Source organism: Salvelinus alpinus, chromosome 33 (assembly GCF_045679555.1).
Source record: "Salvelinus alpinus chromosome 33, SLU_Salpinus.1, whole genome shotgun sequence".
In the NCBI taxonomy this organism is placed as follows: Eukaryota; Metazoa; Chordata; class Actinopteri; order Salmoniformes; family Salmonidae; genus Salvelinus; species Salvelinus alpinus.
Genome location: NC_092118.1, coordinates 14055551 through 14080478, shown reverse-complemented (window position 1 = coordinate 14080478; position 24928 = coordinate 14055551). Strand labels below are relative to the sequence as shown.

The following is a 24928-nucleotide window of genomic DNA, read 5'->3' as shown; positions in this document are numbered from 1 at the left end:
CAAGTACTGCCTGTTCCTCAGCATCTTCATGATCTACCAGTACATACTGTGTGTGGGCATTCCCCCTGCACTCTGTATAGGTGAGTGGGGTTCATTAATCTCCACGTATCACCATCATCCCAGTAGCTATACAAGAACATCACCTTCTTTACCTACAGTACCTGACAGTGTATGTCCCTCCCTCTATAGACTACCCCTGGTACCTACAGTACCTGACAGTGTATGTCCCTCCCTCTATAGACTACCCCTGGTACCTACAGTACCTGACAGTGTATGTCCCTCCCTCTATAGACTACCCCTGGTACCTACAGTACCTGACAGTGTATGTCCCTCCCTCTATAGACTACCCCTGGTACCTACAGTACCTGACAGTGTATGTCCCTCCCTCTATAGACTACCCCTGGTACCTACAGTACCTGACAGTGTATGTCCCTCCCTCTATAGACTACCCCTGGTACCTACAGTACCTGACAGTGTATGTCCCTCCCTCTATAGACTACCCCTGGTACCTACAGTACCTGACAGTGTATGTCCCTCCCTCTATAGACTACCCCTGGTACCTACAGTACCTGACAGTGTATGTCCCTCCCTCTATAGACTACCCCTGGTACCTACAGTACCTGACAGTGTATGTCCCTCCCTCTATAGACTACCCCTGGTACCTACAGTACCTGACAGTGTATGTCCCTCCCTCTATAGACTACCCCTGGTACCTACAGTACCTGACAGTGTATGTCCCTCCCTCTATAGACTACCCCTGGTACCTACAGTACCTGACAGTGTATGTCCCTCCCTCTATAGACTACCCCTGGTACCTACAGTACCTGACAGTGTATGTCCCTCCCTCTATAGACTACCCCTGGTACCTACAGTACCTGACAGTGTATGTCCCTCCCTCTATAGACTACCCCTGGTACCTACAGTACCTGACAGTGTATGTCCCTCCCTCTATAGACTACCCCTGGTACCTACAGTACCTGACAGTGTATGTCCCTCCCTCTATAGACTACCCCTGGTACCTACAGTACCTGACAGTGTATGTCCCTCCCTCTATAGACTACCCCTGGTACCTACAGTACCTGACAGTGTATGTCCCTCCCTCTATAGACTACCCCTGGTACCTACAGTACCTGACAGTGTATGTCCCTCCCTCTATAGACTACCCCTGGTACCTACAGTACCTGACAGTGTATGTCCCTCCCTCTATAGACTACCCCTGGTACCTACAGTACCTGACAGTGTATGTCCCTCCCTCTATAGACTACCCCTGGTACCTACAGTACCTGACAGTGTATGTCCCTCCCTCTATAGACTACCCCTGGTACCTACAGTACCTGACAGTGTATGTCCCTCCCTCTATAGACTACCCCTGGTACCTACAGTACCTGACAGTGTATGTCCCTCCCTCTATAGACTACCACTGGTACCTACAGTACCTGACAGTGTATGTCCCTCCCTCTATAGACTACCCCTGGTACCTACAGTACCTGACAGTGTATGTCCCTCCCTCTATAGACTACCCCTGGTACCTACAGTACCTGACAGTGTATGTCCCTCCCTCTATAGACTACCCCTGGTACCTACAGTACCTGACAGTGTATGTCCCTCCCTCTATAGACTACCCCTGGTACCTACAGTACCTGACAGTGTATGTCCCTCCCTCTATAGACTACCCCTGGTACCTACAGTACCTGACAGTGTATGTCCCTCCCTCTATAGACTACCCCTGGTACCTACAGTACCTGACAGTGTATGTCCCTCCCTCTATAGACTACCCCATGGTACCTACAGTACCTGCCAGTGTATGTCCCTCCCTCTATAGACTACCCCTGGTACCTACAGTACCTGACAGTGTATGTCCCTCCCTCTATAGACTACCCCTGGTACCTACAGTACCTGACAGTGTATGTCCCTCCCTCTATAGACTACCCCTGGTACCTACAGTATCTGACAGTGTATGTCCCTCCCTCTATAGACTACCCCTGGTACCTACAGTACCTGACAGTGTATGTCCCTCCCTCTATAGACTACCCCTGGTACCTACAGTACCTGACAGTGTATGTCCCTCCCTCTATAGACTACCCCTGGTACCTACAGTACCTGACAGTGTATGTCCCTCCCTCTATAGACTACCCCTGGTACCTACAGTATCTGACAGTGTATGTCCCTCCCTCTATAGACTACCCCATGGTACCTACAGTACCTGACAGTGTATGTCCCTCCCTCTATAGACTACCCCTGGCGATGGAACACCCCCGTCATAATCAACTCAGCACTCATCAAATGGATCTACCTCCCAGACTTCTACACCATCCCCAACTCCAAGAACCTCATTGGTGAGTCTCCTGTCTCATCTGACCCCTGACCTCAGTGATATTGTGGCCTACTAACGCTACGACCTGTGTTTGTTTGACCTTAAAATATCCTGGTCATAGATGCATAATCTAAAAAATGGTTAATTAGCTGATGTTCTACTGTAGCGTTCCTCCTGTTTGATGCTGATGGTTGTGTCTGTATCTGGTCCCTCCAGCGGACTTTGTCCTCCTCATGTGTGCCTCCCAGCAGTGGAAGGTGTTTGAGGATGAGAAGAGGGAGGAGTGGATGGTTCTGGCTGGGGAGAACACAGACAACCCTAACCCCATGGACGGGCGACCTTTCAACCCTGCCCCCAACTTCATTAACTGCAGGTACTGTATGACCAGACACTGATAACAACTGACCTAAAAGCAGCTATAACCACACTCCTCCTCTTCATACCCTTCAGGCATTATTATGAGGGGCGGGAGTTTTTCCTGACCATGCGACCTGACCAGGAAAAACTCTGGGCACTAATTATTATACATCCTCAACTACACCTACCAGTATACAGTATCAACATTAACTCTCATCTCTCTCTCCCCCTCTCCTCCAGGTGTTACCTGGACATGGCCAAGGTGATGGTGTTCCGTCACATGTTCTGGTTTGTCTTGTCGGTGGTGTTTGTGACGGGGGCCACCAGGATTAGTGTGTTCGGCCTGGGCTACCTGCTGGCCTGCTTCTTCTTCCTGCTCTTCGGCACCAAGCTGCTCAGGAAGCCCTCCCGCACGCGCCTGGTCATGTGGGACTGCCTCATCATCTACAACGTGGCCGTAATCATCTCCAAGAACATGTTGTCTGTAAGTGGCTATGCACCTCGCTGTGGACAACCACATACTGTAACCATACGCCTATACAGGGTGGAAATAAACCTTGTTAGGTGAACTGTTATGCTTGCGTACCTTTAAGTGAGAGTGTGCTGTGTCCCCAGATCTTGGCCTGTGTGTTCGTGGTGGAGATGCAGAAAGGTTTCTGCTGGGTGATCCAACTCTTCAGTCTGGTCTGCACAGTCAAGGGTTACTATGACCGTGAGTACTCAACACATACAGATGGATACAGTTCTTTTATCTCTATGAGTAAACACACGTCACCCTCCAAATTGGCAGGAAAACAATGATATTATAGAATAACCAAAGCGGACTTTGTATGCGTGTGTGTGTGTGTCCTACAGCTAAGAGTGTGAGCGATAAGGCGTGTACTCTGCCTGTAGAGGAGGCAGGGATCATCTGGGACAGTATCTGCTTCTTCTTCCTCCTGCTGCAGAGGAGAGTGTTCCTCAGCTGCTACTTCCTGCACGTGACAGCCGACCTGCAGGCCTCTGCCCGCCAAGCCTCCCGGTGAGCACTGGTCTCCTCAGCACCTCCTAGAGGGCACCCTAAGAGCCACGACAGTCCCCTGCAACTGCCACAGTGTTTTGATAGACTCACGCTGATACTGTTTTACTGTGTGTTCAGTCTGTATGTACTGTATGGAAACATGTTATGTTGACCTGATGTTTTGATTGGCACAGGGGCTTTGAGCTGTTCAGGGCCAGCATTGTGAAGAACATGCGCTTCCACCAGGAAGTAGAGAAGAAGTCCCTCTCGCAGCTCAAGAGATCGTGAGTAGCCATAGAAACGACCTCTTTCCATGTTCTCAACACATTGAGCCATTCCTCATGTATCACGCTAAAATGGGCTAATGAGAGAGCCAGCTCTCATAACTAGCCCATAGCCAAGAATGGCCACTAGCAAGGCCATTAATCTCCCTCTGCATGTCTGATGAATGTGACAGCAGATGGACGATCTCTATAAAACACACGTCCAAAACCAAGATTGTAGTGTGGTCAAGTGCCATATATGACTGCTTAATTATATACAACTAATGTAGAAAAACTGAGAGAGGAATGAGAGAGAGAGAGTTAACTAGTCGGTGCTCGTCATGATGACATCAGAATATGTCTGCCCTGCCCCTCAGGATGGAACGGATCCGCTCTAAACAGGAGAAGTGTAAAGAGGGCCATCGGAAGTTGGACACCAAGGCGGATCCGGCATCAGGTACTCAACTTCATTACTCTGTACTAATCCAGCAGGCATGAAATGAGCTTTGGTTTGGACTTGTGCTCTCGCTGTCATGAATCATCCTATTAACCGTTAATCAATTTATTCAAAGAAATTCAACAACCCACCGCTACAGATTATGGTTTGAGGGTGGTTGTGTTGTGTGTTTGCTGTTTGGTAAAGCTTGAGGCCCTTCATCTCACCCCACAGAGCCACAGAGGGAAAAGAGAAGCCACAAGCGTGGCAAGAAGTGGCAAGAGCCCTGGCTGGACCATGCTAAAGGTTTGCTCCATAGCCCACCACTATATAGCCCTCTGTCTGTGTATATGTCAGTGCCAGACTGACTCTCTCCACATCCCTCCATCTCCACAGTATCTGACCCCGCATTTATCTCACACCAAGTTCTTAAGTGGATGTGTTTGTGCATGCAGCTGCTTGTCGTGTGCCTGTATGTGCATGTTCCAGGTGTGTCTATGAGCATCCATGTATATAATATTGTATATGTTTATGTGACTGTGCACTCTCTATCCTCTGTAATGCAGCTGTGTCTGAGAGACTTCTTCTGGAAGGTCATCCAGTCAGTTAGAATCACGTCATTACTCGAGGCTGGGCTGTGTCCCAAGATGCCCTTAGCTCAAATAAAATACCTTCCATCTGTCTGCCTCAGGAGGTCCGGAAATTAGATTTGTCTGGGCTCTTTGATATTGAAATAGGAGTATTTTTCTCCTGCGGTGAGCGGCATCTGCATCTGATGTCTTCTGTCAGTGATGGGGAAATGGTTGGCTGAGCCGGCCTGCACTGTTTACATGCACAGTCAGAAATCTGGAAGAGTTTGCCTTAGGACAGAACCAATCAGAGTTTGTCACAGTTTATTAGCAGACTAGTAGTATTTTCATAATGGAATAGGTCTTTACACATGGAGGTAATACACATATTTCTCTATACTCTTCGAATTGCAGCTGCAGACCAGTAGAGGATTGTAATCTCCCGGTCTATTTGGCCTGTCTTTCCCCACATCTGTTTTCATTATTTCCTTCCTCAGACAAAACGGCATTGTCCAATGCTGCTAGTCAGTTTCCTTAGTTTCAGTTTTGTTTGAAAATCAGGCATCAACACTCCTGGGTTTGAAGTGGTCTCAATGTATATGAGTTATGACTAGGTGTACTACCGGAAAATGCAATCACTACCCATGGTCTGTCCTGACCCCATGTATTGATATCATCTGGATGGTTTCTGTTTACCTCTGCAGTGTTGCATTCTGGGGATTACTACCTGTTTGAGTCGGACAGTGAGGAGGAAGAAGAACTATTTTCAGAAGAAAAAAAGCCTCAGAAACAGACTGCCTTTCAGGTGAGTTCACCTTACAGACATGAAACACAGCCTCTGCCACCACAGCATTGTCACAGTGTTAAATTGCACTGAAATGTGCAAAAACAACAATATTACTCAAGATACTCCAAAGCTTGCTTTTCACAATGCAGTATTGTGCCTCACAGCTGGCGTACCGGGCGTGGGTGACCAGCGCCAAGGCAACACTGAGGGAACGCCAGGAGAGACAGAAAGAACAGAGGAGGCTGGAAAGAGAGGAGAGACGGCAGAGGGAACAGGACAGCTCTCCAGCATCAGGTCAGAGATCACACACACACACACACACACACACACACACACACACACACACACACACACACACACACACACACACACACACACACACACACACACAGTGTTTAACTTGTTGTTTTTTCTGTTACAGGTCATGAAGGTAGTCTTGAATTTGAAGAAAGTATCTCACACGAAGAGATAGACGACAATGACGAACTTGAAGGAGAGGGCTCAGGTATTTTGGGGGTTTATTTCATATTTTGGCCAGTATATTCCCTGTGCTTTATATAGTGCCATTTATTCAGTAAGTTTCACACATTTTATTGTCTGTATGACCTAGTGCAATGTAATCTCATGCTGTGCTCCAGGGAAGGCAGACATCGTGCAGAGGATCCTGGACGTCCTCATGTTGCTGTGGATCGTGTTCCTGGCCATGGTGGACGGCCTAACAGAGTGGCTCAACCTTATCACCAAGCAGTACGTGGACACCTCCACCGTGCTGTGCAACGAACGCTACCACCTCATACACAACATCAGCCAGGTCAGTTCTAAGGTACCTCCCACACCCAGAAGTCATCTACTTCTAGTGGGCCACTGTCCCAGTATGACCAGTGATGGACCCTAACCCTGTAGTATTTTACAGGGATCTCTGAGGGAGCCCATGGAGGATCAGCTGTCCCAGGGCAGCGAGAGCCCCACTATGGAGACCTGTCTGGGAGACATAGAGGGAGACACGGACCATGGGAATAGAACCAGTGCCACCAGGTTGGTGAAGGTGATGGCCCATTTAACCTATTGGGCACATTAATATTGAATATCTCTTTCGAGGGAGGAACAGAATAGAATTTAACGGAATGTATATGTCCTTTTCTTAATCACCTACACCAGTGGTTACCAAACTTTTATAGTCCCGTACCCCTTCAAACATTCAACCTCCAGCTGCATAGCACCAGGATCAGCGCACTCTCAAATGTTGTTTTTTGTCATCATTGTAAGCCTGCCACACACACACACTATACAATACATTTATTAAACATTAGAATGAGTGTGAGTTTTTGTCACAACCCGGCTCATGGGAAGTGACAAAGAGCTCTAGTAGGACCAGGGGACAAATAATAATATAATAATAATCAATCATTTTGCTCTTTATTTAACCATCTTACATATAAAACCTTATTTGTTCATCGAAAATTGTGAATAACTCACCACAGGTTAATGAGAAGGGTGTGCTTGAAAGGATGCACATAACTCTGCAATGTTGGGTTGTATTGGAGAGAGGCTCAGTTTTAAATCATTTTTCACACACAGTCTGTGCCTGTATTCAGTTGTCATGCTAGTGAGGGCCGAGAATCCACTCTCACATAGGTACGTGGTTGCAAAGGGCATCAGTAACTTAACAGCGCGATTTGCCAAGGCAGGATACTCTGAGCGCAGCCCAATCCAGAAATCTAGCAGTGGCTTCTGATTAAATTCAATTTTCACAGAACCTCTTGATGCAATTTCAATGAGGCTCTCTTGTTCAGATATCGGTAAGTGGAATGGAGGCAGGGCATGAAACGAATCCAGTTGTTTGTGTCATCCGTTTCAGGAAAGTACCTGCGTAATTGCGCACCCAACTCACTCAGGTGCTTCGCTATATCACCTTTTACATTGTCCGTAAGCTTGAGTTCATTTGCACACAAGAAATCATACAATGATGGGAAGACCTGTGTGTTGTCCTTGTTAATGCAGACAGATAAGAGCTCCAACTTCTTAATCATAGCCTCAATTTTATCCCGCACATTGAATATAGTTGCAGAGAGTCCCTGTAATCCTAGATTCAGATCATTCAGGCGAGAAAAAACATCACCCAGACAGGCCAGTCATCATGTAAGTAGTCAGACAAGTAAAAACTTCAATTCAAAAAATCGTATCAATACTATTCCCCTTGATAACCAGTGCACTTCTGTATGTTGTAAAAGCGTTACATGGTCGCTGCCCATACCATTGCATATTGCAGAAAATACACTAGAGTTCAGTGGCCTTGCTTTAACAAAGTTAACCATTTTCACTGTAGTGTCCAAAACATCTTTCATGTTGTCAGGCATTCCCTTGATGGCAAGAGCCTCTCGGTGGATGCTGCAGTGTACCCAAGTAGCATCGGGAGCAACTGCTTGCATGCGCGTTACCACTCCTCCATGTCTCCCTGTCATGGCTTTTGCGCCGTCAGTACAGATACCAACACATCTTGATCACCAAAGTCCATTTGATGTCACAAAACTGTCTAGTACTTTAAAAATATCCTCTTCTGTTGTCCTGGTTTCCAGTGGTTTGCAGAAGAGGATGTCTTCCTTAATTGACCCCCATAAACGTAACAGACATATACCAGCAGCTGAGCCAGGCCCGCCACGTCTGTTGACTCATCCAGCTGTAACGCATAGAATTCACTGGCTTGAATGCGAAGCAGTAATTGTTTCAAAACATCTACAGCCATGTCACTGATGAGTCATGAAACAGTTTTTTTTGATGAAAGCATTGTCTGTATAGTTTTTTTGTTGCCTTTCCCCCCAGCATTGTCCCAGCCATATCCGTGGCAGCAGGAAGAATAAAGTCATCCACAAAAGTATTGCCTGTCCTAGCCACTCGGTAGCTCACTATATAAGTCGCATCTAGCCCCTTCTTATTAATGGTATCTCTTCGGCTGCATCAGATTCACAACTGTTAGTGTCCATGCTAGCTGGGCTAACAACAAATGTAGAATTACTGATGCTAGCATTGGATGTGCTCATGGAAGCAGAACAACTTGTGTCATCGACAGGTGCAGGTGTAGTACTGCTGGTAGTAGCAGTCCTACCAGTAGAGCTGGTATGCGTCTCTATGGGCCTTACTTATTTATTTATTTTTAACTTTTTTTTAACCATTTTCGAGCAAACGGAATGAGCAGCAGCTACGTTTGGCTACATACGGACACCGTTAATGGAATTCCCGCGAGAGAGTAACGGTTAATGTGATCGGATGTTAATTATTTGACTAGGCTACCTGTATTTGACATTGTGTTGTTATTTCGCTGAACACTAGATGGTTTAATTTTATTTTTGGCAGTGAAACGAGGCTACTCATGCGAGGGGAAAAAACTCACCCAAATGTATAGCCCCGTTGGAAAATATAAATGGACTGTTTGAAACTGTGAAGAAAATAAACATTGAATTATTATTATTATATATATTTTTTATGTGAATCACATTTTTATTTGCCGTACCCCCGACGGCTTTGCGCGTACCCCAGTTTGGGAATACCTGATCTACACTGAACAAAAGTTTAAACGCAACATGTAAGTGTTCCCATGTTTAATGAGCTGAAATAAAAGATCCCAGAAATGTTCCATGAGCACAAAAAGCTTATTTCTCTCAAAGTTTGTGCACAAATTAGTTTACATCCCTGTCAGTGAGCGTTTCTCCTTTGACAAGATAATCCATCCACATGACAGGTGTGGCATATCAAGAAGCTGATTAAACAGCATGGTCATTACACAGGTGCAACTTGTGCTGGGGACAATAAAATGTACAGTTTTGTCACACAACACAATGCCACAGATTAGGGCCTAATACATTTATTTCAATTGACTGATTTCCTCACATGAACTGTAACTCCGTAAAATCTTTGAAATTGTTACATGTTGCATTTATATATTTGTTCAGTATATAATTCAGTCAGTGTTGAGTGTTATTGCTGACCTGTGTGTTATGTTGTAGTGGGTTGGAGCTGGTGGAGCTGAGCGAGCGTGAGCGTCACAGCGGCACCACCCTGTGTTGTTCAGAGCCCACTCTGGAGCTGCTGGGGGTGGAGCCAGAACCACAGCACATAAGCCGCTACCGCCACTCCAGGACCGCCAGCGAGATGCTCACTGACCGGTACTGACATACACCTTACAATGTTCCCAGAAGATCTCTACAGTTGACATGCTACAGACCCCAGCTTCAAGCCTGATCGACTCAGACTGCCAACTGTCCCCACGTATCAGCTTGTGTATGTCCTACGTGTATGAACTGTACTGACCGCAATGTCTCTATACCCCCTAACTCAGGCAGTTCTTTGTGGAGGAGCTGGTCCAGTCTAGAGAGTTCTACTCCTCTCAGAACCGCCTGCTGAAGCTGCAGTTTGCCCTGTACAACCTCCTGGCTGCCAACTCAGAGCTGGTGTGCTACTTCATCATCGTGCTCAACAACATGGTGACGGCCTCCGTCATCTCAGTGGTGCTGCCCATCCTCATCTTCCTCTGGGCCATGCTGGCCGTGCCACGCCCCACCAAGAAGTTCTGGATGACCGCTATTGTCTACACTGAGGTGGGTCGTTGTTGGGTTGAAAATGCTGGTACCAAGACAGAGCTAGTTTATGGATTGTTATTGTCGCACCGATGTAGTATGGTAGTGCACACCTATACAAGCCTGTTGAGACATGGTAGGCCTCTGCATCTGTGCAATGGCTATCTTCTCCCTCCTCTTGCCTTCGTTGGCTAAAGTGGTGTAAACATTGCGTAAGATGTGAAGTATGTCATGTGTAAGATTGTTTTTTATTGAACACCTGGTGTAAACCAACGGTAGAAACCAAATTGCATTCCAGATTTCCAGGCCTAATTTAGGGCTTTATTCCACTCTGTTCCCGTTCCAGGCTGTTAGCTTTTACAAAAATAAATACAAAATAATATTTAACAGATGGTCATGTATTAGATAAGTTTCTTTATGTTAAACTATGTTTCCCTCTGCATTGTTCTGGTTTGTTCCGGTTCTACTCAGGTCATGGTGGTGGTCAAGTACCTGTTCCAGTTTGGTTTCTTCCCGTGGAACAGTGTATATGAGCTCACGCTGAACGAGGACAAGCCTTTCTTCCCACCTCGTATCCTGGGCCTGGAGAAGACTGATAACTACATCCGCTATGATCTGCTGCAGCTGCTGGCTCTCTTCTTCCATCGCTCACTGCTACAGGTATACCAGCCCACCATTGAACTCTCAGCCTTGACTCTGTTGGCCTTGACATTTATAATCATACGTTTATACCACAAGAATTGGATTCAATACTCATAACGGTTTTGTTTCTTCACTGTCTCTCATCAGCGGTATGGCCTGTGGGACCAGGAATGTGCTCTGGAGGAGAAGCCCTCACGGCCATCAAAGGAGGCCAACAAGAAGGAGGAAGGAGAAGGGGTGGAGGTCCTTGTCCATCCCAGCCCAGGACCCAGCCTCATGGACCTGGAGGAACTCAAACCGGACGAGGACCAGAAGGCCGAACCAGAGCCTGACCCACAGCCTGAACCAGAGCCCAGCACCAGCGTAGCCCCTACCCCAGAGCCGCCCCCCAGCCTGCCTGTGGAGGGACCCAAGAAGAAGAGCAGCATCATGCGCTTCCGCAAGAAAAAACAACTAAGCAAAGGTCAGTTAAAGAAACTAGCAATAGAGGGGAGAATGAAGACGTTCATGAATTAAAGGCCTGTGTGTCCTTATGACTGCCCTCCTCAGAGTTACAGTGAAATTATTTGTATTCTGTTTGGATCCTAGAAGCCTTAGATATCAAGGCTGAGAAGAAGGAGCAGAAGAAGAAACAGAAGGGTAAGCGTAGAGAGGCAGCCAGTAAGAAGCTGATAGCAGTGGGAGAGAAGATCACGCACTTCACCATCACCACGTAAGTACACAGAAGTCACTCACTGGAGAGCTCGTCAGACAATACAGACGTCACACAATTACATAACCAGTGGATTCTATAGTGTTATTATGGTTTGTAAATCATTCTGTGGGGTTTGATTTGCATTTAGAAGTGTAGTTGGTTGTGACACGATTACTACTCTTTGTAGTGTGCGGGATGTCTACAAGCCTTGTCACGAATTCATCAGCGACATTTTACATGCGCCGTACCGTGCTGCCACTGATGTCTATGCCTTCATGTTCCTCACGGACGTGGTGGATTTCATCATTATTGTCTTCGGTTTCTGGGCCTTTGGAGTGAGTACTGTTTACATGACTGCAATGAAATTCACTTTGTGTATGAGGCCACTCTTGGCCCACAACCTATTCCTATACCTGCGCCGGCAAAATCTCTCAAACTTTTCAAACCTCTCAAAACAATTCCGATATTGTATTACTCATTGTTGCGTCACCACTTACATGTTATTCCGATTAAACCATCAAAACGCCATCTTTAGAAGCTCTGTGCTTGGTCACAGGACACTATAACAGCGTTCTGTGGACTTAACGGTTCGCCCATTGTGCTTCAGAAACACTCGGCCGCAGCAGACATTGCCTCCACGCTGTCAGAGGACCAGGTGCCCGAGGCCTTCCTGGTGATGCTGCTCATCCAGTTCAGCACCATGATCATCGACCGAGCCCTCTACCTCCGCAAGACCGTCCTGGGCAAGCTCATCTTCCAGATCATCCTGGTGTTCGGCATCCACCTCTGGATGTTCTTCATCCTGCCTGCTGTCACTGAGAGGTGAGGAAGAGGCGGGTGTGTCCGCAGAGTGATGCATCTCATTACATCTTGTCTATTTAATCAAGCTTAGGACGATATGTTTGTCTATCTTCGTGATGTTCGACAGTCCTTAAGCGGTGTACCTATTGCATCATTTCTCTGAGGTGTATACTGGAGTGTGTCTCTCTCTCTGTCCTCTCAGGATGTTCAGTCAAAACTCCGTGGCTCAGCTCTGGTACTTCTTCAAGTGTATCTACTTTGCCCTGTCGGCCTATCAGATCCGCTGTGGCTACCCCACCCGGATCCTGGGCAACTTCCTCACTAAGAAGTTCAACCACCTCAACCTCTTCCTCTTCCAGGGGTGAGTCTGTCCATTCATAGTCTCCTACTCTGCCACACCATTTAATATGTTTGAGTCAGGGTGTCTCCCTGTTCAGGGAGGTGATGGGATGAGGTTGGGTACTGGTACAGGGTGATATTGTCTGTCTGTCTGTTCTCAGGTTCCGCTTGGTGCCTTTCCTGGTGGAGCTCCGGGCAGTGATGGACTGGGTGTGGACTGACACCACTCTGTCCCTCTCCAACTGGATGTGTGTGGAAGACATCTACGCCAACATCTTCATCATCAAGTGCAGCCGTGAGACAGAGAAGGTACAAAGACCTCTAGGTTACAAATGTAGTTGATAAAATCCCTTGCTGTCTGTTGTAGTATGTGATTAGGCCAGCAGTTCTTACAGCTGGTTCCTCTTCATCCTCAGAAATACCCTCAGCCCAAAGGCCAGAAGAAGAAGAAGATAGTGAAGTATGGGATGGGAGGACTCATCATCTTCTTCCTCATCTGCATCATCTGGTTCCCGCTGCTCTTCATCTCATTGGTCAGATCGGTTGTGGGCGTGGTCAATCACCCTGTGGATGTCACAGTGACCGTCAAGCTGGGAGGATATGAGGTAATTACTGGGGGGGAAATTATAAGTGAGCACAATTTACACTCTAATGGGCACCGGACCCATGCTGCCCATGGTCATCTTCAACGGCAAGTTTCGTCCAGCACTAAAAAGCAAGCAATGGAGAATCTATGGAAGATACATTGATATGTGCTCATGTTAGAGTTGTTGTACTGAAACGTTAACCATTGTCCCTCTCCATAGCCCTTGTTCACCATGAGTGTCCAGCAGCAGTCCATTCAGTCCTTCACTGAGGAGGACTACAACAAACTCACCACCAACTTCTATGACAATGCTGTACGTAATACCTCCAACTCTACTGTAAAGAGCTCAACTAATTTCCTTCCCTCGGGCGCCCTGTTTTAGAATACAATTAAACAAATTGTGTACAACTGTGTGACTGTGAGTAAGTGATCCCTGTTGAATGATGAATACAACGAACATGGACTTGAGCTCTGCTGCTCCGTGGTAGGTAGTTGTAACTTCTGACTGTCTGTGTGTGTCCCCTGCAGAGGGCTATGCAGTTCATCACCCTCTACAGCTATGAGGACATAGTGACAGCTAAGATCGAGGGCAGCTCAGGGTCAGTGTGGAGGATCAGCCCACCAAGTCGACAGGAGGTGGTCAAGGAGCTGCTGGGCAGCCCTGTGGACATGACCCTACGCCTGGCCTGGACCTTCCAGAGGTCAGCTGGGTGTGGTGTGTGTGTGCATGGGTGTGTGTGCACCTGTATGTGTATGCACCTGTTTGTGTGTGGTTTTAAGTAGTTGCCCTGTGGTTTTCTATATTTCATATATTTTTGTCTGTCTCTTTCTTCAGGGACCTTGGCAAGGGTGGCACTGTGGAGCACACGTCTGAAAAGTACTCCATCGATCTGGATCCAGGCAACCCGGTCAGAGCAGACCTGGCTTCCCTGCTAGTGGGGAACCGCACAGACCCAGTGTATGTTCTGCTCTCCGCTCAAAGTCAAATGTAGTATTTACATATCTGTTGTGTGAAATCCTGTCCTGAATTTTGTTTGACATGATCTGTACTGTTTTTTATCAGACGTGTGCCTCACATGTTCCCCAACTATATCCGAGCACCGAACGGAGCCGAGGCCAAACCAGTCGACCAGCTGTATGAAGGTCAGAGCGGCTTTTATGTATAAACATCCTTCTTGCCATACAGTACTTGAAATATAGACGGGTTAGCTGACAACGTCACGGAAACTATGCGCACGCTTCAATGGGGCAGAAGGCAGTGTGTTGTTGTGATTCTGGATGGCCAGATAGCTGGCAACAATGACAAGAAACTGCCATGTGGGGAATCGTAAGTGGCTCGTGTTTCAGCTTGTTTGATATTGTTCTTGATACCATGTCATGTTTTGTCTGATGTCACGTCAACTAATATGGCAAAAATTTGCTAGCTGTAACGACTTATTTGACAGACAAGTGCTCATTGTTCAGCTTTCTTTCTTTATATTTTCAATAAACATTGGAGGCGATATATAGTTGACATGTCAACAATCTAAGCCAACTCCGTCTGTTTAGCCCCATAGTTGCGCACGCATCAGTTTTGTTGCTAGACAACCAACCCGTCTATAAGGAAGCTCAAAGCTGAAACATAGGCAGTCAGTCTGTGTTACTGTCTCCCTGACACCATGTTATGTTGCAGGTGATGAGGAGGGCTACCAGGATGTAACACTGTCTCTGATGAGGGACCGCTCTCTGAACAGCACCCATGGGGCCCAGGAGTGGTGGGACATCAGCATCGCCGACTGTCCTCCGTCCACAGGGGCCTGCGGCGTCCTGCCCATGGTCATCTTCAACGACAAAGTCAGCCCCCCCAGCCTAGGTTTCCTGGCAGGATATGGGTAAGGATCTGTACCTACCGGTCTTCACAATGGTAGCCAAGTCCAGCTAATCTAATAGACTAGATTTACATTCAAACTATTGTGTGGGAAATGAACTGTATTTTGAATAGAAGAGAGCTCTATGTTCAATTATGCTCATTCTACATTTGTTCTCCGCTGCAGGATCATGGGTCTGTACGTGTCTGTGGTGCTGGTGATCGGGAAGTTTGTGAGGGGCTTCTTCAGTGAGATCTCTCACTCCATTATGTTTGAGGAGCTGCCCTGTGTTAACCGTATCCTCAAGCTGTGCACAGACATCTTCCTGGTCAGGGAGACAGGAGAGCTAGAGCTGGAAGAGGAGCTCTACTCCAAACTCATCTTCCTCTACCGCTCACCAGAGACTATGATTAAGTGGACAAGAGACAAGCTATCAAGTGACAATCGCTAGCCCCCCTCCCCCCCAGCTGTCCTGTCCCATCCCATCCAGAGCACCCCTGGTTGGGGCTGTCTCACACACAGGGGTGCCTCTACCTGGTCTTCTTTTAAAAGAACCAATGGTAGCTCCAGTGGGTCTAGTTTCACTGTGCACTAACCCCTTCTCTTAACCAGGGGGAAAGGGATGTTTTGTCTGTTTCTGTACACTGAGAGTGCTATTTGCCTCTGCTGGTGGGCTGTACTGACAAGACAGTGAGCCAGAGGCTGTGTGACGGCCAAGGGGCTGCTCCAGTGCCTGTCCCCTGGTTATGGAAGGATTGGCTAGGCCTCTCCAAACAGAAGGGCAGGTTAGATGCTTTGCACTTTGACCACAGACAAAAGCCAGGCTCCTCTTGTCTTATTGCCTGGGTTCCAACAGAAAGAACGGCTTCTGAATGAGGTGTGATGGCCGGCTCGACCTACAGACACTACCCCTTAATGAAGAGCCAGGCCCCCAGACAGGTCACAGGCTGGATCCTCACCACGCTGACCAGCACAGTGTGGACTAATGCAGTGCCAAAGGGGCCAATTTGAGAGAAAAAGGACCTAAAGTAGGGTGTTTGTTTCCAATCAAAACACTATTAGATCATATTCAGCCAAATCTCTGAATCTTACTCAAACTGTTTACAAATTGAAACGCTTCAGTTGGGAGGAAAGCTAACTTTGTACGTGGCAACAAGTTACAGGCTTATTGATTGCAAGACTTGAATCTTTCATTTTTTTTACAAGTGTAAAATATATGGTGGTTAAATGAGAGTATAGCAACACTGTACAGAGTAAAGACTGAAACATACAAAATGTCTCCATGCTGGACTAACGCATAAGGCAACATTAGCCCCATCTCTAGAAAATGTTGTGCTAGAGTAGTTTGATAAATTGTGATACTATACAGGAAACACATCTACCATTGTGCCTTAAATCTTTTTTTCTGAATTGTTACAATATGGTCCAACCATTGCTTGAGTAGTTGCCAATATGCATAAACCTATATGCAAAAACGTAAAACCAAAACCTTTCCTAACTTTAATAAACATGTGTTATACTTTATTGCCATATGTTTGCTCTCATTTTCAGAGAACCTGCGTGATGCTGATGGGAGTTCTAATGCAGAACCATGTAGGTTGTTGCTATGGGATCTCTGTTGTGGAAGAATAATCATTTCTATTTCCAATATAATGTGATTCAGCGCCTAAACCAATGAAAATATTGTTCATCTGTACAAATAAATGATCCTTCTCATTCCTGACATGGAAAAACAAATTGTTTCAGCATCATATATTCAATTCATTAGTTAGACCTGAATCAATGTTAGATTCACCACCAAGCAGTGCCATGTACAAATCATTTTGGGTGTAGTTAAGATTGATTTAAACTGTCTATAGTTGTCTTATATCCAAATAATTAATGAACTGACTGAAAATAAATAATAAAAGCAATTGGTATTACAGTTCATATTGAGACAAATAGCCTTGGCTGTATAGTTGCCAAGGGAACAATGTCACTGCAGGGTCTGCCGTTGGACGTTGTCCAGTCACACTGGGTATTAGTCTGTCACAAGGACCCATTGACCCTTGGGATGGCTTCATCCTCTTCCTCATCTAGCAGGAACTCACTGATCTCCTCCCTCATCTGAGACCTAGACAAGTCCATAAAGAGAAGTAACAAGGTAAATAGAAGGATATGCTAAGTGAAATTCTACTGGTAATAACTCAATATTATATTCAGACATTATGGGCAAATTAAAAATAGCTATTTCACACGTTTTTCTTGTTTTTGAGTAAAGAATGTCGTTTTAATCTCACCTTCTCCTCCTCTCAGCCTCTGACAGTATGTACTGGGGAAGGGCGTCTAATGCAGTCTGTAGAACAGAGAAAGTCCATGGTTCACATTGTCCTGCTGTAGTCTTTGTAAAGATTATCTTGGTCATGTTTAGGAGTAATGTGAAGTGATAGATGTCCTTTCACTTACCATGTCTTTGATGGTCAGTCTACAACTGTAACACAACAGGCTTTTAAGATCCACTGTCTCTGGCTCCCTGAAAGAACACACACAGTACTGTATTCATTCAATAGGATCAACATCCCAAATTAAACACAGCCTCTTATTGTACAAGCAACCTCAAGTTGCTTGGCACTTCACCCTATAATGTAAACACGTGAATATACACAGAGTGTACAAAAGATGAACAACAGCTGCTCTTTCCATGACTGACTGACTAGGTGAAAGCTATGACCCCTTAATGATGTCACTTATTAAATCCACTTCAATCAGTGGAGATGAAGGGGAGGAGACCGGTTAAAGAAGGATTTTTAAGCCTTGAGACAATTTAGAATGTGTGCCATTCAAAGGCTGAATGGGCAAGACTAGATTTAAGTGCCTTTGAACGGTGTATGGTAGTAGGTACCAGGCGCACTGGTTTGTGTCAAGAATTGCACCGCTGCTGGGTTCAAACTCAACAGTTTCCCATGTGTATCAAGAATGGTCCACCACCCAAAGGACATCCAGGCAACTTGACAACTGTGGGAAGCATTGGAGTCAACATGGGCCAGCATCCCTGTGGAACACTTTCGACACCTTGTAGAGTCCATGCCCCGACGAAGTGAGGCTGTTCTGAGGGCAAAAAGGAGAGGGGTGCAACGCAATATTAGGAAGGTGTTATTGTTTTGTACACTCGGTGTACATAATCCAGCTGTACAGTAATGCAAACATTGGGGACGTATACATAAATGGAGACATAAATGCCTACTGACTTAGAGGAACAGCAGCCCCCCTCTCCAGTCTCACAGCCCTGACTCTGGCCCTCTCCAGAGGAGTGGCCCTGGCCTGCCGAGGAGGCTGGAGGCGACCCTGGAGCTGCTGCTGTACCAGGGGTACACTCAGGGCCTGGGCCCCGCCTCTGAGACAGCTGCTCTGAGATCAGTGTGGCCTGGTAGGCAGAGAACTCCTCTACAGTACAGTGGGAGGCAGAAAGAGAGAGAGAGGGATAGGTAGAGATAAGAGATATTTACGTGATTAGGGTATTACAATTTAAATGAAAAATACAACTAATTTCAGTACAAAATTACATGTATTTTTATTTAGTGAGTACAGTACATTTCCGTAATGTGATGCCATCTTAGTACATTGGCAGTGTGACTCACCTAGTTTAGTGTCCAAGGCACAGACACACAGTAGGCACTTAGCAGAGAGTTGTGTGTTGGTGTTCTGAGGGGGACCTGCTGTGTGGAGCTTCTCACTGGTCCTGGAGGACAACCATCACAGGTGTTCAATACCAAAATCCTCAAACATTATCAACAGCCATCTTCACACGAGTCTAGATACAGAACAGGCTCACTTAAGATTGATATAGTATCCTTCTTTTAACAAAATCCCCTTTCAACTGTGTTGCTTCCACTTTTCTGGGCCCCGTTATTTACTTAACAAATAAGGAACACTCAAAATGTGCACTTATAAATCAGAACAATTTGAATCAAAATACAGCTGTAGACAGAAGTCAAAGATCAAACATCAGACATACAACTGATGTCTCTCCTGAGTTCTGCCCCGAACAAAAGACAGGATCTTATATACCCAAGATCACACCTTACGGTGGGATCTCCTATGTCTAAAACCTGCATGTGCAGCTAAAAGAACAAGTTATTCTGAACACAAGGTTTCTGAGAACCTGTCTCAGCAGTATGCAAATCTGCCCTTGTTTCAGAGAAAAACAGATGCCGTCTCTCTGTGTCTCGCTATCATCCTCAGTCCCTTTTCTCACAGACGCGGGGCTGCGGGTTTTGGCAGAGAGCTAGACACAGAGGCCTCAATATTCAGCTATACAGTGAGCATAAGTACAATGGCACGTAAGCAAATTAATAACAACAATCAATGGTGGGGTTCTTCAGAAGACCCCCAAAATCAACTTTAACCTTACACAACCGCTATTTTCTTTACTGCACCATATAGAAGTCGCTCTTACAACTGGTTCCTAGTGTGGCTTCTTGTGCTACCCATCCTCACCTGTAGATTGTGCTGACAGTAGAGGGAAAGTCAGTCTGGAGTTTGGTGACAAAGCTCTCTGTCAAGCGCTGGATGCTGGCCTTGTCCTGTGCCTGGAAGAGGCGGTGAAGAAAACTCTTAAAATACTCTGAGAAGAATACTGGCTTGGCACACAGTGCCACACTGGATAACAATGATAGTAATCAGAACACAGTCGACTCTCACCTTAGAGTCCAGGCCAGGGATGAAGACTGAGGGGATGTCAAACATTCTGTTGTAATATGCTATTTCTTTAGAGGAATAGTCCCTCATGGGTCTGACAATGACCACGTCTCCGTAGCGAGGATCTGAGAAGCCCTGTGAACATAGCAACATTTCAAAATGACACAGCTGCTGCTGCTGCCAGAGCTCAATACACAATGTAAGCCTACGTGGGGTAATGCTACGTTGATGCTTTCGAACGGTACTTTAAATATTGCAATGGAGGGGCATAAACATCATGTTCACTATTCTACAGCTGAAAGAGGGGAGGTCTTTTTCCCCTCACCGTGTCCGTTGCCAGCGATGCCCCTCGCCCCAGAGAGATGTTGCTGAGCAGTTTGATGGCCAGACGGGAGCAGCTGTCCCCCATCATCACCTTGGTGTAGGCCTGCGTCCTCGCTGTGTGGAGAATCAGGTGCTGCCTAGACAAAGGCACACGTTACAACTGTCATAAATGGCCTTTACACAAACTAGACCTTCAGAAGCATTTCAGACATGTTCATCCCCCATATGCTCGGATACGTAAATGGCATGTCTCAGAGATACTGTCTAATCTCTCACCTCAGTGTATGTAGCAAATCCTCTTTGGCTGTCAGCGTCCTCACAGAGGCAAACAGTCTCTGAAGGGCTTGGGTGTGTTCAGGGGTGATGGGACTGGTTACTCCATTCTGGACCTCCTGCATGCTCAGACTGGACAGGTGACTCTGGGCATTCTCCACAGAGAGGTCTGGGGGCTGGTTCTGGTTCTTCCTGGTCTGGATGAAGTGATCCACAGCAGCTTTATAACTCAACCCAGTCTGAGGTTTTTCCGTTGCCGAGGATCCTGCCTCTAGCACGGAGCTGGGGAGACTCAGTACCTGAAACACCATGGGAAGCGAAAGACAATAGACATGATGATGCAACTAAGAGTAGATGATGCAACCATATGTTCTAAATCAGTGGTTCTCAAACTTTTTATTGCCCCATACCCCTTCAAAACATTCAACCTCCAGCTGCGTACCCCCTCTGGCTGACCCTGGTGCTACTCTCAAATGTTTTTGCCATCATTGTAAGCCTCCCAAACACACACACACACACTATACAATACATTTATTATACTTAAGAATGAGCATGAGTTTGTCCCAACCCGTTTTGTGGGAAGTGACAGAGAGCTCTTATAGGACATGGGCACAAATAATAATAATAATCAATAGTTTCGCTCTTTATTTAGAATCCACTCTCACATAGGTACGTGGTTGCAAAGGGCATCAGTGTCTTAACAGCGCGATTTGCCAAGGCAGGATACTCAATCCAGAAATCTGGCAGTGGCTTCTGATTAAATTAAATTTTCACAGAACCTCTTGATGCAATTTCAATGAGGCTCTCTTGTTCAGATATCGGTAAGTGGAATGGAGGCAGGGCAGAAAAACGAATCCAGTTGTTTGTGTCGTCCGTTTCGGGAAAGTACCTGCGTAATTGTGCACCCAACTCACTCAGGTGCTTCGCTATATCACCTTTTACATTGTCCGTAAGCTTGAGTTCATTTGCACACAAAAAAATCATACAATGATGGAAAGACCTGTGTGTTGTCCTTGTTAATGCAGACATAGAAGAGCTCCAACTTCTTAATCATAGCCTCAATTTTGTCCCGCACATTAAATATAGTTGCAGAGAGTCCCTGCAATCCTAGATTCAGATCATTCAGATGAGAAAAAACATCACCCAGATAGGCCAGTCGTGTGAGAAACTCGTCATCGTGTAAGCGGTCAGACAAGTGAAAATTATGGTCACCAAAGAAAACTTTAAGCTCGTCTCTCAATTTTAAAAAAACGTGTCAATACTTTGCCTCTTGATAACCAGCGCACTTCTGTATGTTGTACATGGTCGCTGCCCATATCATTGCGTAGTGCAGAAAATACATGAGAGTTCAGGGGCCTTGCTTTAACAAAGTTAACCATTTTCACTGTAGTGTCCAAAACGTCATTCAAGCTGTCAGGCATTCCCTTGAGAGCAAAAGCCTCTCGGTGGATGCTGCAGTGTACCCAAGTGGCGTCGCGAGCAACTGCTTGCACACGCGTTACCTCTCCACTATGTCTCCCTGTCATGGCTTTTGCGCCATCAGTACAGATACCAACATGAGCAGCAGCTACGTTTGGCTACATACAGACCCTTAGTGGAATTCCCGCGAGAGAGTAACGGTTAATGTGATCGGATGTTAATTATTTGACTAGGCTACCTGTATTTGACATTGTGTTGTTATTTTGCTGAACACTAGATGGTTTAACTTTAATTTTGGCAGTGAAACGAGGCTACTCAGGCGAGGAAAGAAAAAACTCACCCAAATGTATAGCCCCGTTGGAAAATATAAATGGACTGTTTGAAAATGAGAAGAAGAAAAAATTTAAAAAATTTAAAAAAAACGTTGGGAATATCTGTTCTAAATAATGACAAGCTATAATACAGTGCCTTTGGAAAGTATTCAGCACCCTTGACTTTTTATGCTACAGCCTTAATCTAAAATTGATTAAATCTGGGGGGTTTTCTCCTCATCAATCTACACACAATACCCCATAAAGACAAAGCGAAAACAGGATTTGAAATTTTTGCTAATGTATATATATATATATATATATATAAAAAAAACTGAAATATTACATTGTATTCAGACCCTTCACTCAGTACTTTGTTGAAGCACCTTTGGCAGTGATACCAGCAGAGTCTTCTTGGGTATGATGCTACAAGCTTGGCACACCTGTATTTGGGGAGTTTCTCCCATTCTTCTCTGCAGATCCTCTCAAGCTCTGTCAGGTTGGATGGGGAGCGTCGCTGCACAGCTATTTTCAGGTCTCTCCAGAGATGTTCGATCGGGTTCAAGTCTGGGCTCTGGCTCGGCCACTCAATGACATTCAGAGACTTGTCCTGAAACCACTCCTGTGTTGTCTTGGCTGTGTGCTTAGGATCGTTGTCCTGTTGGAAGGTGAACCTTCGCCCCAGTCTGAGGTCCTGAGCAGGTTTTCATCAAATGATCTTTCTGTACTTTGCTCCGTTCATCTTTTTTTATTTGACCTTTATTTAACTAGGCAAGTCAGTTAAATTCTTATTTACAATGACGGCCTCGATTATGTAAATAAAGTATCCGTTTTTTTATATACATTTGCAAAAATATCTAAAAACCTGTTTTTCCATTGTCATTATGGGATATTGTATACACATTTTAGAATAAGGCTCTAACGTAACAAAATGTGGTAAACATCAAGGGGTCTGAATACTTTCCGAAGGCATTGTACATATTTAATTCCGGTACATATTTAATTCCAATGATCAAAGCTCAGTCTCACATCCCAGACAGAAGTACACAAAAAAAATCTGACCCATCTCTTGACAGCTCACCTGCTCCAGGTGGACTATGTGGTAATGGTAATTAGTGGCTCTGAAAACTGACTCCAGTTGAGCCACTGCCCTCTTCCGCTCTTCCATGCTTTGACCACTGGCACCGCCCTCTGTCAAGACACGGTAATAGACAATCATCACACATGAGCTAGTCTAATGGGCCAGAACCACCTGCTAAGTGACAGAAGAAAAAAAACATTGTGCCAAAGAGCAGTGATGATCATCTGTGCATTACCATCTATGTAGATAATTCCAGGGACAAATCTCAACTTCTTGGGTGCGTCTCGACTCAAACCCTGAGAGAAGAAAAAGGTTCATTTTCATTCAAAAAACAAAAACAGTTTGAAACCCATAATACTTTGAAGACACTGTTAATGAGTTACATCTAAAATGTCAGCTCTGTGATATTTCAGTAATTGCAACATACAGTGTGACTACACATCTAGGAAGACATTGACCCAACTACCTCTTGAACCTGTGACAGCATGGAGCTAGAGGCTGGCCCTCCAGATACTGCAAGAAGAACCTACAATAGAGAAACAATGCCAACTCAGTTGTTTGATTTATGTAAGACGTTACAAACATGTTAGAGATGGATATTCAATACCTTCTCTCCTGGGAATATGACCCGGTTCTTTCCCAGCATTGCCCGGAACTTGTGTATGAAGTACTCCTTGAAGCAGCCCCTGGCCAGAAGACATACCCAAATAAATGCATTACTTTTCATTATTAGCTACAAAGAGCATATGTGCTGACAATGAGAACAAAAAATGCACAACTAAGTATAAATTAGCACTAATTTTTGCAGTAAATTCTGTGGGGTCAGTTCTTGAGACAAATACATCTAGTTTGTGATACTTGCAAAAATAAGTTCAATTAACGTTACCTGCAAAATGCATCTCCAGCTCGGATAATCAATACAGTTGTATTTTCTTTGCATTTGACACACTTCTTGGAGACACTGCGATAAAAAAATATGAATTGTGAGCGGCTGGAAGCAGTTGCTACAGCAGACAAAACTTTAAGTAGCTAAGCTAACGTTAGCTACATTAGCTTGACTGCAGCTAAAGCAACTGGGTAATCTAGCTGTTAAATGGGCAAATAGTTTACCGTGGGGTCACTCTGTGATCTAGCTGTCCATTGTATTCTTCATCAACCTGGCACATGGTCGAGTTGAGCGAGTTAGCTAGCTATGTAGAGCTCTAATTTATTGTAGCTTGCTAGCTAACAATTGCAGAATGTAGCTGTAACAGAGTTTTCGGTACAAGCTTGCCAGCGAGCCAGTTAAAACTATGTGAGCAGATACCAGAGTTTTTCGAAACTCTATTTAGCAAGAGAAATTCATTAGATTAGTTTAGCTATTTCGAGATGTATTTAATTCAGCCTATTTCTCATAGCTGTTAAAGGGCTCGTGCTGGAATAACAACAAAACGCATTTTGATGACGTGCTAGATTCTGTCCACAATCATGTGAAGAGCAGTTTGTGGTTGGATCACTGTTCTTTTTGTGGATGTATCACATTAATCAATGTTGCAGCACATATTTTAAATAGAAAATTAGAACTCTAATAACGTAAACATTTTACAACACAATGAAACAATGTATTCTGGGACTGTAGTTTGAAGCAGCTGTAAACT

General features: G+C 45.4%; 2 protein-coding genes across 5 annotated transcripts in view; one reads left to right on the top strand and one right to left on the bottom strand.

Annotated features, from left to right (window-relative positions):
• The window catches only part of LOC139563220 (piezo-type mechanosensitive ion channel component 1-like), an 84324-nt gene extending 67381 nt beyond the window's left edge, over window positions 1-16943 (top strand). For 2 of the 3 annotated variants that reach the window (XM_071381632.1, XM_071381635.1), the window contains 30 exons: window positions 1-80; window positions 2232-2336; window positions 2531-2687; window positions 2912-3155; window positions 3287-3383; window positions 3527-3692; window positions 3866-3955; window positions 4312-4391; window positions 4605-4676; window positions 5644-5744; window positions 5891-6020; window positions 6148-6231; window positions 6365-6537; window positions 6640-6761; window positions 9728-9886; window positions 10060-10318; window positions 10769-10957; window positions 11087-11402; window positions 11528-11651; window positions 11821-11968; window positions 12241-12455; window positions 12637-12795; window positions 12935-13082; window positions 13190-13378; window positions 13580-13672; window positions 13888-14060; window positions 14195-14317; window positions 14423-14502; window positions 15032-15230; window positions 15393-16943. The exon at window positions 1-80 is cut by the window's left edge and continues 125 nt beyond it. In XM_071381632.1, coding sequence (XP_071237733.1) covers window positions 1-80; window positions 2232-2336; window positions 2531-2687; window positions 2912-3155; window positions 3287-3383; window positions 3527-3692; window positions 3866-3955; window positions 4312-4391; window positions 4605-4676; window positions 5644-5744; window positions 5891-6020; window positions 6148-6231; window positions 6365-6537; window positions 6640-6761; window positions 9728-9886; window positions 10060-10318; window positions 10769-10957; window positions 11087-11402; window positions 11528-11651; window positions 11821-11968; window positions 12241-12455; window positions 12637-12795; window positions 12935-13082; window positions 13190-13378; window positions 13580-13672; window positions 13888-14060; window positions 14195-14317; window positions 14423-14502; window positions 15032-15230; window positions 15393-15657 — 4540 coding nt within the window. In that variant the 3' untranslated portion in view covers window positions 15658-16943. The remainder of the gene's footprint in view (window positions 81-2231; window positions 2337-2530; window positions 2688-2911; window positions 3156-3286; window positions 3384-3526; window positions 3693-3865; window positions 3956-4311; window positions 4392-4604; window positions 4677-5643; window positions 5745-5890; window positions 6021-6147; window positions 6232-6364; window positions 6538-6639; window positions 6762-9727; window positions 9887-10059; window positions 10319-10768; window positions 10958-11086; window positions 11403-11527; window positions 11652-11820; window positions 11969-12240; window positions 12456-12636; window positions 12796-12934; window positions 13083-13189; window positions 13379-13579; window positions 13673-13887; window positions 14061-14194; window positions 14318-14422; window positions 14503-15031; window positions 15231-15392) is intronic. The other variant, XM_071381634.1, reaches the window with a different exon arrangement.
• On the bottom strand, window positions 16702-24764 carry LOC139563227 (cytoplasmic tRNA 2-thiolation protein 2-like). 2 transcript variants are annotated; one of them, XR_011672511.1, is made up of 16 exons: window positions 24402-24764; window positions 24178-24252; window positions 23899-23977; window positions 23758-23817; window positions 23527-23587; window positions 23292-23401; window positions 20484-20779; window positions 20209-20344; window positions 19887-20018; window positions 19683-19774; window positions 18824-18924; window positions 18434-18629; window positions 18088-18293; window positions 17652-17718; window positions 17486-17541; window positions 16702-17319 (listed from the first exon to the last, which is right to left on the bottom strand). XR_011672511.1 is itself a non-coding variant. In XM_071381657.1 (15 exons), the coding sequence occupies exons 1-15, from the start codon at window positions 24455-24457 to the stop codon at window positions 17235-17237; spliced, it is 1602 nt and encodes a 533-aa protein (XP_071237758.1). In that variant the 5' UTR covers window positions 24458-24764; the 3' UTR covers window positions 16702-17234. The 2 variants fall into 2 exon arrangements, 1 of the variants encoding a protein (XP_071237758.1); XM_071381657.1 differs by lacking the exon at window positions 18088-18293.
• Window positions 24765-24928: the final 164 nt, after the last annotated feature.